General features: G+C 47.9%; 3 protein-coding genes across 13 annotated transcripts; all 3 read right to left on the reverse strand.

Moving 5' to 3' along the window:
* Window positions 1-2,106: 2,106 nt before the first annotated feature.
* Window positions 2,107-3,284, reverse strand: LOC120650675. The gene has a single exon (XM_039927877.1). It carries the CDS (start codon window positions 3,140-3,142, stop codon window positions 2,270-2,272), a length of 873 nt encoding a protein of 290 aa, XP_039783811.1. The 5' UTR covers window positions 3,143-3,284; the 3' UTR covers window positions 2,107-2,269.
* Window positions 3,285-3,754: 470 nt separating this feature from the next.
* Window positions 3,755-11,008, reverse strand: LOC120650676. Of its 11 annotated transcripts, none has more exons than XM_039927883.1 (11): window positions 10,549-11,008; window positions 9,800-9,867; window positions 8,418-8,523; window positions 6,353-6,535; window positions 5,955-6,225; window positions 5,764-5,860; window positions 5,556-5,686; window positions 5,309-5,378; window positions 5,112-5,226; window positions 4,886-5,040; window positions 3,755-4,792 (listed from the first exon to the last, which is right to left on the reverse strand). In XM_039927883.1, exons 4-11 carry the CDS (start codon window positions 6,506-6,508, stop codon window positions 4,744-4,746), a joined length of 1,044 nt encoding a protein of 347 aa, XP_039783817.1. In that variant the 5' UTR covers window positions 6,509-6,535; window positions 8,418-8,523; window positions 9,800-9,867; window positions 10,549-11,008; the 3' UTR covers window positions 3,755-4,743. The 11 variants fall into 11 exon arrangements, 10 of the variants coding, with proteins under 10 accessions (XP_039783817.1, XP_039783813.1, XP_039783819.1 ...); XM_039927879.1 differs by having other exon boundaries at window positions 6,353-6,548; XM_039927885.1 differs by lacking the exons at window positions 9,800-9,867; window positions 10,549-11,008 and adding an exon at window positions 9,184-9,793.
* Window positions 11,009-11,626: 618 nt separating this feature from the next.
* On the reverse strand, window positions 11,627-12,858 carry LOC120650678. Its single transcript, XM_039927888.1, has 2 exons — window positions 12,381-12,858; window positions 11,627-12,241 (listed from the first exon to the last, which is right to left on the reverse strand). Exons 1-2 carry the CDS (start codon window positions 12,723-12,725, stop codon window positions 11,900-11,902), a joined length of 687 nt encoding a protein of 228 aa, XP_039783822.1. The 5' UTR covers window positions 12,726-12,858; the 3' UTR covers window positions 11,627-11,899.
* Between the last annotated feature and the right edge of the window lie 4,811 nt (window positions 12,859-17,669).

The raw sequence follows: 17,669 nt of genomic DNA on the forward strand, positions 1-17,669 counted from the left end.
GAGACGGCTGCCTGCCCGCCTCGGCTAATTGAAAAGAAAAAATAAAGAAAAAATAAAAAAAGAAAGCCCGTGGACAGACCCGCATAGCCCATCCACGGGCCCGCCGAGCCCATCCATGAAGGAGGCCGCCACCTCCGGTTGCGCTGTCACTGGGGGAGGCCGGATCCGGCCCCTGTTTGCCGAATCCAACCCACGTCATTGGATCCAGCCTGTGGAGGAGGAGCACCTCGCCGCCACCATGGTTCGCTGCGACCGCCATGCCGATGCGCGCAGAGCGCCGCCAGCTCGCCATGACCGCAAGCTGCTCCCCCTGCTGCGGCTGCGCGTGCGCCGCTCTCCCGCCGCGGTCGATCGCCACTTCCCCTGCTGCGGCTGCGCGCTGAACCGAGTGGAGAGGGAAGGAGAAGTGCGGGAGGGGAGGGCAAGAGGGAGAGGAGTGCGGCTGGAGAGGAGGGGGTTGGGTGAGTTAGAGTTTTGACAGGACTTATTTGGGTTTTTATTGGGCCGGTCCATTAACTGAGGCGGGCCTTTATAATGTTTCCACCTCCAAAAATAGTAGTATTAACCATGGCGTGCATTTTACAGGTGACCGGCCCCTTTAATGGATTTTACGAGGTAGTTGCTTTAAACGCCCCGGTTAATAAAAAATGACCGCCTCGGTTAATGCCTGTCATTAACCGAGGCGGTTGGAATTGCTGCCGGCCTCGGGGCTGTTTAAAAAAGGTCAACGTAAATAATTTTTTGTAATAGTGTTTGCTAGTGATCACAAAATTCATATGGTACATATGAAATGGTGAAGTGAAACTTTGCGTTGTGAGGAGTGGTTTCATTCATCAACCTAAACCTCTAAAGATGATGTGGCACTCTAGGTAACGGCACAATCCATTGAGAATGGCCACTTTTGGGCATAATTTGTTTGTTGTACGATTAATTAGTATTGTACAATGGTATAAGGTTTATGTTGGTGAACCATCCATGGTACAATCCATTGACACATCTGTCCACCACAGAACCGATTAACAATGAATCTGATTTAATCTCTACGTTATTGGCCCACGTTATTGGTACGGTACGCCGGTCACACCTGCTACCACACCGCACGGCATGGCGGTCAGTGCGTGCTTTCTAGCATGGCAGGTGAAGTATACGCTGTGTGCGTGCGTGCGTTACGTGTCGGTCCTGACGTCGCCGGTGTAGCTGCCGACGAACCGGGCGCTGAGGTGGATGCCGTTGGCGCTGGTGAAGGCCACGCCGCCCGTGTCGTCCTCGACGACGAGGGGTCACCGCGCCGACGGGCTTGCGGCTGCCGGAGGCCGCGGCTGGTGGAAGACCTTCGAGCAGAAGGCGGAGGCGTCGGAGATGAGCACCTTCCCTGCAGGCGTACGCGGCCCCGACGTCCCGGTTGAACCGCGCGCTAGCTTGCCGCCCGCCGTGCCCGGCGCGGCGTTGGTCGCGCCGAACGTGACCGCGCCGGCAGAGCGCTACCACGACGTCGTCACATCTCGCTCGCCGCGCGCGGTTGTCGCCTGCAACGACTGTGTAGTCACGGTGCGTGTTGGAACGAAGCGCGACGGTGATCGAGGGTTCATATAGCCTAGGCCGGCGGCCGGCAAGAAGATAACGTGGCGCGGCGTCACCAGTGCAAGATTTTGTTGGGTGCTGGGAGCCATTTTGGTTGACTCGTTGGGGCCTGAGTCAAGCACTGGCTCGATCGGTTGGGAAATTCGACGAGTGGAGGGCTACTTGCCTACCGGCTTGCGCTGCAGGGCTGCATGCGCTGGTGTGCTACGGCTTGAGTGCTGGCCTACTAGCTAGGGAATGTCTGGCACAACTCTTCGCGCAGTGCAGTCATGCCTCTGCTCTCTTGCAACATTCCCTAGCTAGTGGTGACGGCAGTTTAGAGGTATGACCTTAACACGAAATCGAAATCTTGTACATAGGCATACAAGTACTCGCACCATGGCCGATCTGTACTAATTAAACGACTATAATTTCAACAGCTATGGTTGTTAGTTTGAATCCAGCTTTTCAACCAGAGAGCGCCGGCCGGGCAAACGTGTTGTACGTGGTGCCGTAAACATTTGGACTACCAAAGGAGCAGAGTACTTGTTCCACGCTCAACAATACCTTATCGAAAGTTTATTTATTTTATTTTATACATCATTTTGTTTCCTTTTTTTCACATCACAAACTGGCATCAAGCCATTTTGAACATTATTATTATTCAGCATAGTAAGCAACAGTATCCTGACCACCTACCTATCCCCCATCAGCCCCCATACTTCTTCTTGTAGTCCTGCCACAGCTGCTGCACGCTCTTCCCCGTGATCTGCGCGAAGAAGTCGTCGCTGTACCCGTCCTTCATCTTGGCGTTGAGCTGCGCCACGAACCCCGGCTTGAGCGAGGCGCAGTAATCCAGGAACCTCGCCGTGACGTCGTACCCCTGGTCCCACCGGTCGCCCTGCCCCGGCTTCACCCAGTGCGCCGGCGCGTACCCGGCCTTGAGCCGGACGTAGTCGGCGATGCCCTCGACGAGGCCGCCGTTCGCCGCCCCCCGCCCGTCCCACTGCCACACGTGCGTCGCCTCGTGGTACAGCACGCCGGTCACCTCGGCCCTGACGTCGCCGCCGGATGGGTAGCCGCCGACGTACCGGGCGCTGAGGTGGATGGCGTCGCCGCTCGTGAAGGCCACGCCGCCGATGTCCTCGACGACGAGGGTGACCGCGGCCACGGGCTTGCGGGCGGCGGCGCTGCGCTGGTCGAAGGTGCGCCAGATGAAGGCGGACGCGTCGGAGAGGACCCGCTTGGCGTAGCCGAGGCCGACGGCCTGGTCGAAGCGCCGCCCGCCGGGGGTGCCGGACGCCGTGTTCGTCGCGTCGAACGTGACGGCGCCGGCCGCCGACGCGGCCGCGGCCAGGGCCAGGAGGGAAGCGGCCACGGCGGCGTGAAGCTTCATCTTGACGTGTGCTGGTGCTGCCTGCTGCTTCTTGCTGCGATCATATCTGCTTGTGCGTGGCTGTTTATATATATAGGGGGTAGGATACAGAAATGGTGAGAAGTTTTCCAAACCAGATTGAAGCTGTGATGCAGGACTTGATCTGGTCAGATATGGGCTGGCTCGGACTCGTTCCAGTTTGGTCATGCCATCTGGAGAATTTTTGCGTGGGAGAAAGCCCGTAGATCAGTAGATGTGTCCTTTTTTCGCCATTGTCGGCAAGAGATGAGTTTCTAGATGTTAGGCCAGGCACATTCCTCCACAAAAGTAAAGCTGTATGTTTGCCGAGTCGAGTCAACCACAACAAAATATATAGCACAAAATTTTATTGCAAGTTGGCTGTAATGGAGATCATTGACGCGCGCATCATGTGCGGCTGTGCAATGTATGCAGCTATTTCCTCTACACATGGATAGAGCCATTTGACCATTAGCATAGGTAAAACACAACATCTCTGTCTTTTGTGGTTTACTACGTGTTTACAGCGTTCGGACTTCGGACTCAAATTACAAGCATAAACCGGGGATGTGTCTTTTTGCATTTGAGTGTCAGCAACGTCGATCATGCGTGACGACACTGACGAGTGCGTTTCAGTGTTGCAGACGTTGAAGGGGCGTAGAAACAAACATATTTCCATAACAGTACCGGTAATACCGGTTCACCTGTGCAAATAATTCCACAAAGTACTCAACAGTCAACAGCACTGATCAGATTATGGGGTTGGGAAAGTTTGCATGGTAAGACATGTTTCTTCTAGGCTAATTAGGCGCTGCATCTCATGTTTCTTTTAGGCTAATTAGGAGCATGTTTCCAAACCCATGAGCACCGTGTACATAGAGGTGCTAACAAAGCACACGAACCAGCTAACACATCCCCTTTCCATTGTACGATGTGACAAGGGAAGCAATGTCCAAAAGGGTTAAACGGGTTCAGGACACCCAGCACTAACACCAGATCGAGTCACATCAGTAGATAGAGATGTTCCGAGGTAGAAGAAAGAGAACAAAAGGATCCATTGCCTAATCCTAGAGGATGCATTAGCCTAGATACACTAAAAGTCTAAAACTATTCACAGCATGGTCCAACGAGTTAGTTGACCCAGTCGTCCCCTCGCAGACGCTTGTTAGGCTTCTGCAGCCAAGTGGACTCCGAGCTTGCTTCTGTCATGGTAGCGCTGCCCTCAGGGACAGGCTCCTCCTTGCATTGTGCAGTGACTGGAGTAGGCATCGCCACATTAACGCTGCCTCCAGGGACAGGCTCCTCCTTGCATTGAGCAGTGACTGGAGTAGGGATCACCATGTTGATGCTGCCCTCAGGGACAGGCTCCTTCTTGAATTGAGCAGTGACTGGAGTAGGGATCGCCATGTTGATGCTGCCCTCATGGACAGGCTCCTCCTTGCATTGAGTAGAGATTGCAGTAGGGATTGCCATGTTAATGCTGACTTCATGGACAGGCTCCTCCTTGCATTGAGTAGGGATTGCCATGTTAATGCTGCCCTCAGGGATAGGTTCCTCCTTGCATTGAGCAGTGGTTCCAGCAGGGACTGGGACAGTAACATCATCCATGATTGACCTCACCGACCAGCTCCTGCTCCCATACTTGTCAAATACTTGGAAAGTGTGGGTCGATCCAAGAAGATCCTCGATTTCTTCTGGCAGGGTGTACCACTCATCATCATCCTCAATCTCATCAACGAGCTCCTCTGCGGAGACACCGACCAGCTCTTCAGCCACCTCACAGAAGATCATCAAGTCCATTGTGCCGGTGCCATCTTGCACCTTGTCTTCAGCTTGTACCTTACGTGCCCAGAATAGCGGAGTGGTAATTAGCAACTTATGAATTCAGCAACAAGTAAAAGATTGAGAACCAACGTGGCATTGGCAGCATACCATTGAATTGGTCTCTTAATCGGGCCACATCGGCTGCACTTGTATTTCCTTGGGGCCCTGTACATTGACTTTTGGCAGGTGTTGCATCCAAGATAACACCAGCCACTGCTGCAGTCTATATCTATCAGGGAGACTCTGCACAAAAACGAGGTATCCTACAAGTGAAGACAAATATGTGAGTAAAACAGATAACTTTGCACACGAGAAGAGCAACAACTTAATTTACCTCGTCATACTCCTCTGGATTGAGGCTTTTTAGCTGTTCAATTGTTCGCCAACTCTCGGCTAACTTCTGAGCTGGACTTTTCTTCGGAACTGGGTTTTCCTGCTGAATGCGCAAACTGCATGCACACAGACCAGTTAGCCATGTACTAGCTTAGATCAATAATCAATGTAAGGTATGAACTTATGAAACTAACTCACTTCGCACAGAATTCTTGCACCTCTGGTATTTCCAAATCTAGATAGTAATCTGAACACGTTGTAGAGCAAACTATAACACCAAAAGATCGCCACTTTAGAACATATGTCACCTAATGATTTCAGTACACACTATGATTGCATTGAATAATAGACAGACTAACATTTTATTACAAGAAAATAAACAAATATAATTCGACAGTATCACATGGTAGAAGCCAACGGATGAAAGGGTGGATCAAGGACTAACCTGAATGTGAGGATTCAACGCGCATCCCTGCAAAGACAGCAACAACTGAGGCTTCTTTGCCTTTCTCGTGCATATCCTCAGCAAAACCGCAAGCAATATCTCCATACAACGTGATACCCAAATCCCTTCCTCTGTAAATGGTAAATCCACCAGTGAGGATACTCAAGGGACATCATATCATCCGAAAGGGAGAACTGTATTCCATTACCTCAAATTCCGAATTGTTGCATTGCAAATCTTTATAAGACGGGATTTCTTCCAGACCTCCTCAAACTCCCCAACATAGACTATGTGACCCAAAACATCTGCATAATTTATATCAGCGCATGTAAGAAAAATAATGAGACACACATGTGGCAGTCAAACTCTGATTGAATTTTCAGTTCCAGAAGAATCTACCTGTCAATACACTAACGTCATCACACCTAGAACGGAGGTCCTTAAAATCAATGAACTCAAAGCTGTAGAGGGGTATCAAATCAGCATCTTCTATCTCATTGACGGCCGTCTGCCCTCCAAAGTACATAGTCAACTCATTGCTACAGGTCATGTAGCTTTCCCTTGTTTCCTCAACTGTAAAATTCGACAAGGCATATACACTCCCTTCAACTAGCTGATCTTCAAACTGCTCAATATCATCAGGAAGAACACGCGCCTGCATAGTTTCACCCTACAAGTGCAAAATAACTAGAAGAATCAATGCATTGAAAACTCAAAGGATGGCAATTTAACATTAGTAGCCAGTAAGCAATGCGATCAGCCATTTGGTGTTGAACGTAAGGTAGGGAATGTATTACCTGATCATCGATCAGAAGGCTATCAAGGCCGAACAATATGTCATTTTTTGGATTGAAGGACTCCCACAGCCGCGAGATGCGCACCTGGACTCTACATTTGTTCGTTCCTAAGGTTAACTGAGACAGTGGGGTGAACTCATCATCAGCTGAACCCATTTTGGCCTTGATCGCCTTAAGCTTATGCTGCATATACATGCTGCTGAAAGTTAGTGTAGAGACAAAAAGGAAAATAGTGACCAATCTTTTGTACTGTATATATGTTATTAATCCCATAATCGGAGAAGCTTAAGCATGGCCAATAATAAATTTTTCACCATGAATTTGAAAATCTGAAACCTTATGGACTAGGTTTTAACTCGTTGAAATTTCTCAGTTTTGTGTTTTGGGGGATGAAACGGAATCAGTTGTAAAGTTATTTCGGGATGAAATTTTCTTCTTTTTTCGTGTAAATATTGGCAGTGATTTTGCATCAAATGCTGAGCTTGGAGAAAGGAATAAGAAATGCTAATGCGAGTTCCAATACTGCCGCCACTATGTGGTGTATAAGAGAACTAGAATAACATGATTTTCAATCAAAGATGTGGTTATATCTCAATGCAATATGGCATCAACAACTAGAATATGCTGCAAAAAAAAGTGATTTTAACATAAAACCCTAGCTGAAAAATCCGCTCAGGACAGAAATCACCATAAGAAAAGTGTTACGATGAGGCTTGTGTCCGTCTAAAAGATGGAAACATATCGGATTATAAAACGATTCGAGTACAACTCCTGGTGGAAAACAAAAAAAAAAACAGATCCGAAAAAAAGTTCAGATTATATATAACTCAGCAACCGCCCAACGAAACCACAACCTCAACAGCGAATAGAACCTTGAACCTGTTCAAGAACAGGAAAGGCGCCACTCGAGGAATCAGGATAGCTGGAAACGAGTCGTTTCTTTCACGCGTCCATCCGGAGAAGTCGATAGGGAGAACACGCGAATCGAGATGAAAACTAAATATGCAAGTGCTAAACAAAAGGAGGCTGCTCTTGCATTGCCCCTTGGAGGATTGAGAGCGTAGGCCTGGGTTACTTCACCTCCTGATTGAACCGAAGTGGTGGATCTAACTGATTTTCCGCGCCCCCGGCCCCTCGCCAAGAACGAGCTTGCTGCAGAAGGAAAAGGACCAGGAGAATAGGAGAAGGAAGAGAAGACTGGAAGAGGCGGTCTTGGGCGGCGTGCGAAGTTTGGGGCCGAGCCACGACTGGGGTCAACCTGGGCCGTCTCCTGGCCTTTTTCCTCCTGGGCTACTGGCTCCATCTTCTTTCTCTTGTTTATCGCTCTTTATTTTTTTTTTTGAAGAAACTAGTGGGGATGCACGTGACCAGGCCCGTGTTTGAAACTAATTACATATAATCTCTACATGAATCTAATGTACTCCATATTATGAGAGTTTCATAAAAATATAGCTAAGTGAACAAATTAAGAGTACATATCACGTGTTAGTGAGCACCAAATAGATAAGTCAACAATATATACAATTATTAACTTTTCAAAATTATTCATAAAAAATGGTCAGAAATCTTCACAACATGGTCTGCAAACAGATAGAGCTATAATCACATAGAGACCGTAAAAGTTTAAAACATATCAAAAAAAAGAACTTGCACACTGATGGCATGATTTGATTGTTAGTGTAAGGCTGTGTGTTTGGCAGCGCTCCATTCCATGAGAATTGGGCAGAGTGTTGCCAAACACCGCTGCTCCGCCTCCGAATCGCTCCCCAGTGTAAGGCTTAGGTCATGGTCACGCAAAGACTAACACATAGATGCCATTGTCAAGCTCACTCCATTCTATACATGGACAACTATAGAAACTGTATCCCAAATTTGCAAGTTCAGAATATTTTATTGGTATAAAATGGATTGGGTTTTTATAGCAATTGTTGTCAGCTCCAGGTCCAGCTACAACAATCTAAATGCTATCATCATCCTACCTGAAACCTGGGGATCATGTATACAATATGGTCGGGGTGCCCTCTGTGAGAGCCACCTTATTTAAAATTTACAAATAATCAAATACCTCAATTTCGCTGGCCGTTTCAGAAGGTTCAGCCTTCCTCCTTACTCCTACCTCAACAAGAAGAGTATGCCAACGCCGCTAGCACATTTCCTTCCCATCATTGTCCCTGGATCACATGAAGTTGGAAGATGAATTGATTGATGCACCATGTGTGAAGCTGATATGCCACAAATCTAGAGATTCCCAAATCAACGCCAGATCAAGAAGGCCCAAAGAAGATATGCCACAAATTTGCCGAAGGATCTAAATTAATATTGGTTTGTCCATCACTGCTTGTATAACCTACACCATATCATCCCTGAATTAACATTTTCTAAAAATGCTAGCTAAGCAGTTTGGTTGACCTGACTGACTGCAGTGATTTCCCCCTTCTTAATCTTAATTCTTGAGTTATCAGCCTTTTCCCCCTAAATATCTAGAATCCCTTTCCTAACTCAAGAGTACTCACCCTTAGTTCTCTAAAAAACTCTAAGGTACACAAATAATTAAACTCAAGGTGAGAATCAAAAAAGATTAAAACAAAAACATTGTGATTGACGACATTGGCATGTTATAGTGAACATGAGATCAACACAAAGGCTAAAAAAAACTCAGATCAGGACCATCAGGTCAGCTACTTGGGGTCGTTTACAAGCATTGTGTACAAAAAAAAAAAGAATAATAATTCTACTTTTCCCTCCAACAACACAACATTCATGCATTGGAAATCAAAAGAATAATCATACATGAGCTATGCATCCACCATGTAGGGGGACCAAGGCCTCACCTGGTTTGTCCATATAAATCACAAGCACCAGGACAGATTTTGGCAGATATAAAAGGTAGTCATCAAAACATGCAATCCAAAAAGCGAGAAAGATTATAAGTGACCACCTTCAGAAAGTTCAGATTACAAAGATAACAATTCGCGAACAACCATTTGTCCTACAAATTAAATATGGTTACCAAAACTGAATGTAAATAAACAAGAGTGCTATCACCACTACCCATGTATGCAAGCTGCAGATTGTGTGATCTACTGTCATCAACACAGTTCAGTACAACCACGACAAGCATTGGAGATTGAAAGAGAACCGATGTGTTTTTTCCTACAAATTAAATATGGTTACCAAAACTGAATGTAAATAAACAAGACTGCTATCACCACTACCCATGTATGCAAGCTGCAGATTGTGTGATCTACTCTCATCAATACAGTTCAGTACAACCACGACAAGCATTGGAGATTGAAGGAGAACTGATGCGTTTAGAAGGAAAATTATGTGATCTACTCTCATCCAATTGTGTCACCCAAGCACTCTAAGATCTACTCATATCCAATTGTCAAGCACAAGCACAAAAACATGTAGCTTCAATTCAAGAAAGAAGGGAAAAATGGTCACCTTGGCCGGTAGGAGAGAAGTTGTGCTCAAATACGAAGATGTGGCCATCAGTGTGCCGGTCCCGAGCTCTAGCAACGCATCAAATGGATAGATAGTTAACACCAAATGGATACAGCTAACCAAATGGATACCAATTTTTACTCAGAGTTCAAGGATATAAATGTTAAGCTATCAAAATCTATCAAGAATGATAACTAACTCATTAAGATGAATTCATTTGTCACCAAGATCAAATGTCTACCAATCAGCACCAAGTTTATCAGGAGACTTGCTAAATGACCCTCATGGTACATTCATCACAACGACCATAATTTTCTGCAACTCAGAGACTTCTCCAATATCACTGAGAAAACTCTACATTGGTTCTCCATATTTAACCATAATAAAAGTGTGGCATACTCTCTATGTATAGATATAGATTATTTTAGTACACCTAGCTTTTTTTTTAACTTGAATTGCATGCTACAGCAGTTGTGGTCTGTAACTGTCTAAAATTTTAGAAAGAAGATATGTCAATTCAATTCAAAAAGGCAATGAAGAATTCAGAAACAAACATATATTTAAAACGGCATTCCTTTGTAGCCTGTACAAAGTAATAATACACCAAATGTCCATGATGACGAATGAGGAAGATATTAATATCCCTTCTACTCACGAGAATTGAAAAGATCTACTACCTATACGGACAGTCCACACCTCCATGCGAAATCAATCAAAAGAGTGGGAATCGGAGGGGATGAAGGGCAAACCTATGAAGAAATCCATCAGCTTCAGGTGACGGTGAGGAAGTTCAGTTGCCGCGTGTGGGCTTCACCTTTGCGTCCTCGCCCACGCTGCAAGAGGCTACCGATTGAAAGAAGGGGGCGCTCCATCCTGGCAACGAAATCGAAGGGACAGAGGGTCGTTTCGTGCCTGATTCCTGTTGCCTGAGATCGATTCACGCCACCGGAGGTCGATTCCCGTTGCCGAAGATCGATTCGCGTCACGGGAGCTCGCTGTTGGGATCCACTTGCGACAGCGCGGTGCCTTTCTCTATCGCCCACGCCTTCTCCTTGCACTCCCCGCAGCCCACCCTCGGCAGTGGTGGCGGAGGATTGGAACGGGAGGCTAGGGCGTGGGGGTGGAGGAGTCTCACTTGTAGGCGCCCATGTACACTGAGCAGGACGTCGATGGGCGTCGTGGGGCGCGGCGTCGGCCGCGGCGGCGTGTCAGGGTGCTTGGGGGGGGGGGGGGGGGCGTCGCGTCGGGGGCGCGCGTCGGGCGCGTCGGCGTCGTGGGCGCGCGGCGGGGGCGTCGGCGTGGCAGGGTGCGGGGGCGCGCGACGTCGGGGGCGGCGGCGTGGCAGGGTGCGGGGGCGCGACGTCGGCGGCGGCGGCGTCGGGTGCGGCGGGTACGGTGCCTCCCCTCGCAGGGCGTCGTCGCGGCGTCAGGGGAGCGTGGCAGGGGAGGCGGCGCTACAGGGGCGCGGGCGGGGAAAGCGGCGTGGGTAACGCGGGGGAGCGGGCGGGTACAGTGGGCGGGTATGTGTCGCTTTGGTGAGAAAAAATAGGAGATTTGGGCAGAAATAATTTCTTTGATGGTGTTTTTATCTCCTATTAAATCCTGTCAACCACTTAGCCCTTTCATGTGGGCCTTCAACAAAGGATTTGTGAGAGAGATGGCTGGATTAATGTAGGTGAGAAAGCAATCCAATTCTTTCATTCTTTATAGTATAGATTATTACTTTCCATGTATGGTTTCCCCCCAATCCTGCGTGACTAGCAGCCCTAGCAATGATCGTGAGCTGGGCTAATCTAATTCATATTCTTGAAGTGACTAAAAAAATCATACACTTGAAGCTCAAAATAATAATTCCATTACAAGTTTACAACTCAACCAAGAATATGCCTTTTATGCACGTCTTTTTTTAAAAAAAAATTAGAAAAACGTCCACACATGACGACATGTATATAACTATATTATTGATCATTCATTAAGCAATAGTAGTTTGCGAGGTGGTCAACAAACACCTTATTCAAGTACTATTCAACAACAATATCACACCAAGCTAGGCATTGACTTGGTTGACTGTTGACCACGGACTACCCATCCATGTCATTGTCAGCCCCCGTACTTAGCCTTGTAGTCCTGCCACAGCTGCTGCACGTTCTTGCCCAGGATCTGCAGGAAGTAGTCTTCGCTATACCCGTCCTTGAGCTTGGCGTTGAGCTGCGCCACGAACCCCGGCTGCAGCGAGTCGCAGTAGTCCAGGAACCTCGCCGTGACGTCGTACCCCTGATCCCACCGGTCGCCCTGCCCCGGCTGCACCCAGTGCCCCGGCGCGTACCCGGCCTTGAGGCGGACGTAGTCGGCGATGCCCTCGAAGATCCCCGGGTGCGCCCCGTAGTCCTGCAGCCCCCATTGCCAGACGTGCACCACCTCGTGGTACAGCACCCCGGTCACCTAGCAGGCCAAAGGTGCAGACACAGATGCTCATTATTCATCAGAATTCGGAAGTTCAGAACTAGAAATAAGGACGCCATTGATGATGTATATATGCAAGTAGCTAGGACTAAGAGAGATCATGGTAGGTGCGCGTTACCTCGGTCTTGACGTCTCCGGAGTAGCCGCCGACGTACTGGGCGCTGAGGTGGATCTCGCTGCCGCCGGTGAAGGCGACGCCGCCGATGTCCTCGACGACGAGGGTGACCGCGTCCACCGGCCTGCGGTCGGCGGGGCTGGGCTGGTTGAAGGTGCCCCAGACGAAGGTGGACGCGTCGGAGAGGACCTGCTCGGCGTAGTCGAGGCCGACGGCCTGGTCGAACCGCTCGCCGCCGGGGGTGTCGGACGCCGTGTTCGTCGCGTCGAACGTGACGGCGCCGGCCACCGGCGCGGCCGCGGCCAGGGCCAGGAGAGAAGCGACCACGGCGACGTGAAGCTTCTTCATCTTGTGCTGCTGGTGCTGGTTGGTGCTGTGAACTTCTTGCTGATCTGGGAACCGCTACTTATGGTTGCGGTGGCGTTATCATAGGGATCAGATTACTTCAGAAATAGATAAGATGAGGACTTTCGAAGTTGAGACTTCTCTTTCCCAAATTAATGGTTGAAGCTGATGTAGGCCGGGTGGAAAAAGAATCTGTGGTTAGGTTTGGTCAAATGGACTGACTTGGACTTCGTCTATGATGTCTCACTCGCTTTTCTCCATAGACCGCTATATATAACTTTTCCCTCGCTTGCTGAAATGTGTCAATGAAGAACATTGACGTGTGCACGTACGTTTGTGTCAATTAGTTGCCGTCTACATCTGTCGATCTTTGTAGCCTGACCATACGGCATAAGCTAGCGAACAACTTAGATTAACGCATGAAACACAAAGTATCTCTGGCATGCGAAATTGTTACCAACGCAAGAATGAGCTTCTCCCCAGATTTCCCCTCTTGCACTTTGGCCTGCCACAGGTACGTTATTACGTAGCTAGACTTTTTTTTTTAGCACGTCCGGGTTTTTCTTCTAGCGCTACTCAATAGTCAATACAACATGCAGGTATTTGGTTTGCTAATGAGATTCGATGGAGCCATGGAGGTTTATATTATGCCCGTACTCATCTCTTGTAAAATTTACAAAACAAAAATATTTGCAAACTTTTTGTACTTGTGAGTTTGGAATCGTCTATAGTGATGTGATATCTTCATCGGAGATGTATAGGTGAAAATGCCAAGAATGATCTAAATTGAATTTTTCACTATACTATTTAGTTTGTCAATATTTTTTATTAGTGGGAATGGACATGATTCTGCCCACTATATTTTGACGCAATGGATAAAATTATATAAATATTTGCAAAAAAATATTCATCTATACAAAACTTACACTACTAGAAAAGTGTTAGCATGAAGAAAACCCGGTACCGATACTAGCATTGGTACTAGATTTTCTTCGTGCCGGTACTTTTGGGTTGGATGAAATTCTATGGATACCCACCACCCGTACCAAAGGCTATTCATAGGCGCAGAGTGATGTTACCACCCCGTACTTCTAGTACCGGGTGGTAACATTATCCGGTGCCTATGGATATCTTTTGGTGTACCGCAAAGGCTTATCTGTAGGTTACTTCAAAATAGAAGTTATATCTTTATCCATCACAATTGATTTCCATGTGAGATGGTAAAAGAGGTACTGTGAGGCAAGAGGTTCTCTGAGTTTGAATCTCGGCCGCCGTGCGCTTGTGGAAGCCTCTTTCAGGATTTAATATTTTTTTCCGATAAAAAATGCATTGGTACCCGGTGAAAACATTACCCAATACTAAAAGTAGGATTTCAATACCGGTTATTTTATTCGGTGTTAAAGATTGAGACCTTTAGTCTCGATCTCGAGATATCGGTTGAAAAATGTCTTTTTCAACCGGTGCACATGGCCCCTTTTCTAGCAGCGTTATTTTTAAACTCAAAGTATTTGAAAATCTATTGGAAAATATTCTTTGTACATACTAAAAACGAGTCTTTCAAAACCCATCCGTAATGACTAATTAGCAATTAGCAACATCTTTTTTTAAAAAAATGAACCGGAGAAGACAGACATCGCTAAGACCTGTGTCCTGCCCTCGTCAAAAAGACTAACTAATTGCTACTTGGGGCAAAAAGACACCATCGCCTAAACTGATGTTGCCCTGTGCCCCTGTTCATGAACATCGCGCCATCGGTATGTCTCCAGTCTCGGCCGCAGCACCTGGCCGGGCACCGCGCGACAGCTCCGGGCCGGCTTCCGGAGTTGTCAGTGCGTTGCTGCTTGCTGCGGAGCTGTTTATGCATTATGTTAACCAAATCTATATACATAAATATGTATTAATTGAGTCTAATTTCTCCCAAATTTACTGATACTGTGAAAGTGAGGTCACAGTGTGTAGCACATTATTGTACATGTAAAATACAACGCTGATCACAAACGAACGGGTGATTGACAACGCATTCACCATATCAGTTCCTTGTACCGATTATACCCACTAACTCGATTAACTCGACTAGATTGCAAGTTGTCTGATTAGTTGTTATGGCTGTTGTTGGTTGCAGATCGTGAAAGAGGGAGAGGGGTGATTGCTAAGCAAACGACTAATTAACCATAATGGGCTAAGGCCCAATAGGCCATTGACTCCTCTAACACTACACCCCACCTGAGCATGCAGCTCGTCCTCGAGCTGCAACCTAACAATGACTCCACTAGAAGCAAACCGAACACCTAAGAACCAGTCTTTTACATCTCAGCTTATTTTAAATAAACTGCGTCTCTTTATTTTTGAGTCCTGAAGATACGGCGGACACCCTCCACGTGCTGGATCTGCACGCATGTCGCCGTCTGGATCCCACATAGACCAACGGAACGAGAGGGGTGCACGGATACGGCCACCTAGAATTAATCGGGACTGCGACCAACGGAGACGTCCTTGCGGCGCCTGGTAGCAAAAAACAGTGGTGCTAGACAGTGCATACCCGCTTGTGGTGACAAAGAGTAAATCGCCTCCCCTATCATCACTGCCGTAGAGTTGGAGTTCGCCGATCGCGAAAGCAACACCTTGCTCACGCATGAAGACAGCAGCAGATCGGCGCGATTGCTGATGGCCGTCCGATGGGGCAAGGATGCGCTCCCCTTTGCCAAGGTTGACCGCCATCAAGGCTCCCTCGTGCATTGTGACACCCCCGCCCAGGGCTTAATAGGATTAATAGGATACTCATATCAACAAGTTGCAATTTTTTTTCGAAAGCCGGTCTCCAAAGAACTCAGAGATTAAGCGTACTTGACCCGGAGCAATTTGGGGATGAGTGACCGACCGGGAAGTAATTCCCGGGTGCGCACGAGTGAGGACAAAGTATGCAGAAAAGACATGTGTTGGTCTGTGAGAATAGTCTGTGTCCTAGTTAAGTTGCCAGATATAAGCGGGCCCGGCCTCGGGGAGGCGGGACATTACAGAATGGTATCAGAGCCGACTCGTGGTTTCACGGGCACGTACGGGCGTAAGTGCGCAGGCATGAGCACGGTCGCGTGGGGGCGCAGATGCCACCGGCATGTGGACGGGCGCGTGGCGGGTCAGTGCGCGAGCATCTGGGAGGCGCCGTTGGCACTGGACGCACGGATATGGCACAGAGACCGTTGGCACTGGACGCACGGACGTGGCACATGAGCCGTTAGCACTAGACGTACAAGACGTGGCCAAGAGAGGACGTTCCTAGCTAGAGATTGACCGACGGGGACGTAGGTCTCTTAAAGGGGTCAGTATGTGACACTCCGGCTTAGGACTTAATAGGATTAATAGGATACTCATACCAACAAGTTGCAACTTCTTTTTTGGAAGCCAATCTCCAAAGAACTCAGAGGTTAAGTGTGCTTGGTCCGGAGTAATTTGGGGATGGGTGACCGACCGGGAAGTTATTTCCGGGTGCGCACGAGTGAGGACGAAGTGTGCAGACAAAATATGTATTGGTCTGTGAGGATAGTCTGTGTCCTAGTTAAGCTGCCAGATGTAAGCGGTCCCGGCCTCGGGGAGGCGAGACGTTACATGCATCTTCCGGCTCATCTCCTGTAGCCGTCTCCGCGCCAGGAGACGGCGTGCTGCAGCCTGCAGCCGCACTGCCGCCTGGATGAATGAAGTCGCTTGGTCCTATTGCTCCTTGCGCATCACGCGAACGAGCCATTGCGCCAAGAACTTGCGCGTTGCCGCTTGTAGGTGCATGACCGCCTCTCTCTTTCGCTCAAGTTGTATCATCTCCTAGAGAGCGGCTTGTATCTAGACTATTGTAACCATTATGTCGGCGCACAGATCCTTGGTGAATGATGGAACAATCGCTGCAGGAGACGCTCTTGCCTTTGGGAGTCGCACATCTGCCGCGGAACCTGGCACGGGGCTGGGGGCGGTGAATGACGAGAAGGCAACCGTGGCCATGGTGGCGGCAGCCGTGAAGGAAGGGCTCCCCAGCGAAGTAGATCCATACCCCGGCATCCCGTAGGAGAAGGGCGCGGTGGAGGGCGGCGTGCGCTGCGACTCCACAGCAGCCAGGCGTGCCTTAATGTCGTCCAAGGCGTCCAGGCGGCCAAGGACCTTGGTCATCGTGGCCACAAGTCCTTCAATGGTCGGCGGCGGCGGTGGTGATGGAGCCTTCTCTTCGTCTAGCATAGCTGATACCAGCTTGTTATGGTTGTTGGGCTGCAGATCATGAGAGAGGGAGAGGGGGCGATTGCTAGGGTTTCGGGCGCCGAGGGAGGCCGGTTGCGGGGCTTTGCCCACGGCCAGCAAGAGAGAAGGGATTTTCTTCTAATCTCTTGCTTGATTAGATTGATACATCTCCTCTTTTTATATAGAGAGGTTTATTTGACCCCTAAGCAAGCGACTACTTAATTCTAATGGGCTAAGGCCCAATAGGCCCTTGACTCCTCTAACACTAGTCATCGACTAATCATCACAATTAGTCATCCAATTAAACATGGAACAACTAATATCTAATTCATAATACACTCCTTCAAGTATGTAATCCATTACTAAACTCTCGTAATTATATATAGCTTAGCAAAATTATTTAGATGGCAAGCAAAGTTTGTATGCTATACATGACCGCTTGAGCTTTTGCATTGGTGTTACTTTATCTATTTTTATTTACATGTCCTATTAAGTTTTTTCTAAGTCAAATTTGATAAATTTTGATCAAATTTATATAAAAAATAATAACATTTATAATCCCAAATTTTGTTTCGTTGAATCCACCATGAAGTATATATTGATAATGTATATATTGGATAGTATAGTTGTTGCTATATTTGTCTATATATTTAGTCAAAATTAGACAAATTTAACTTAAGACAAATCTAATACAACGTGTAAATAAAAACGGAGAGAGTATGTTTGCAT

This window comes from Panicum virgatum, chromosome 9K, assembly GCF_016808335.1.
Source record: "Panicum virgatum strain AP13 chromosome 9K, P.virgatum_v5, whole genome shotgun sequence".
Taxonomy (NCBI): domain Eukaryota; kingdom Viridiplantae; phylum Streptophyta; class Magnoliopsida; order Poales; family Poaceae; genus Panicum; species Panicum virgatum.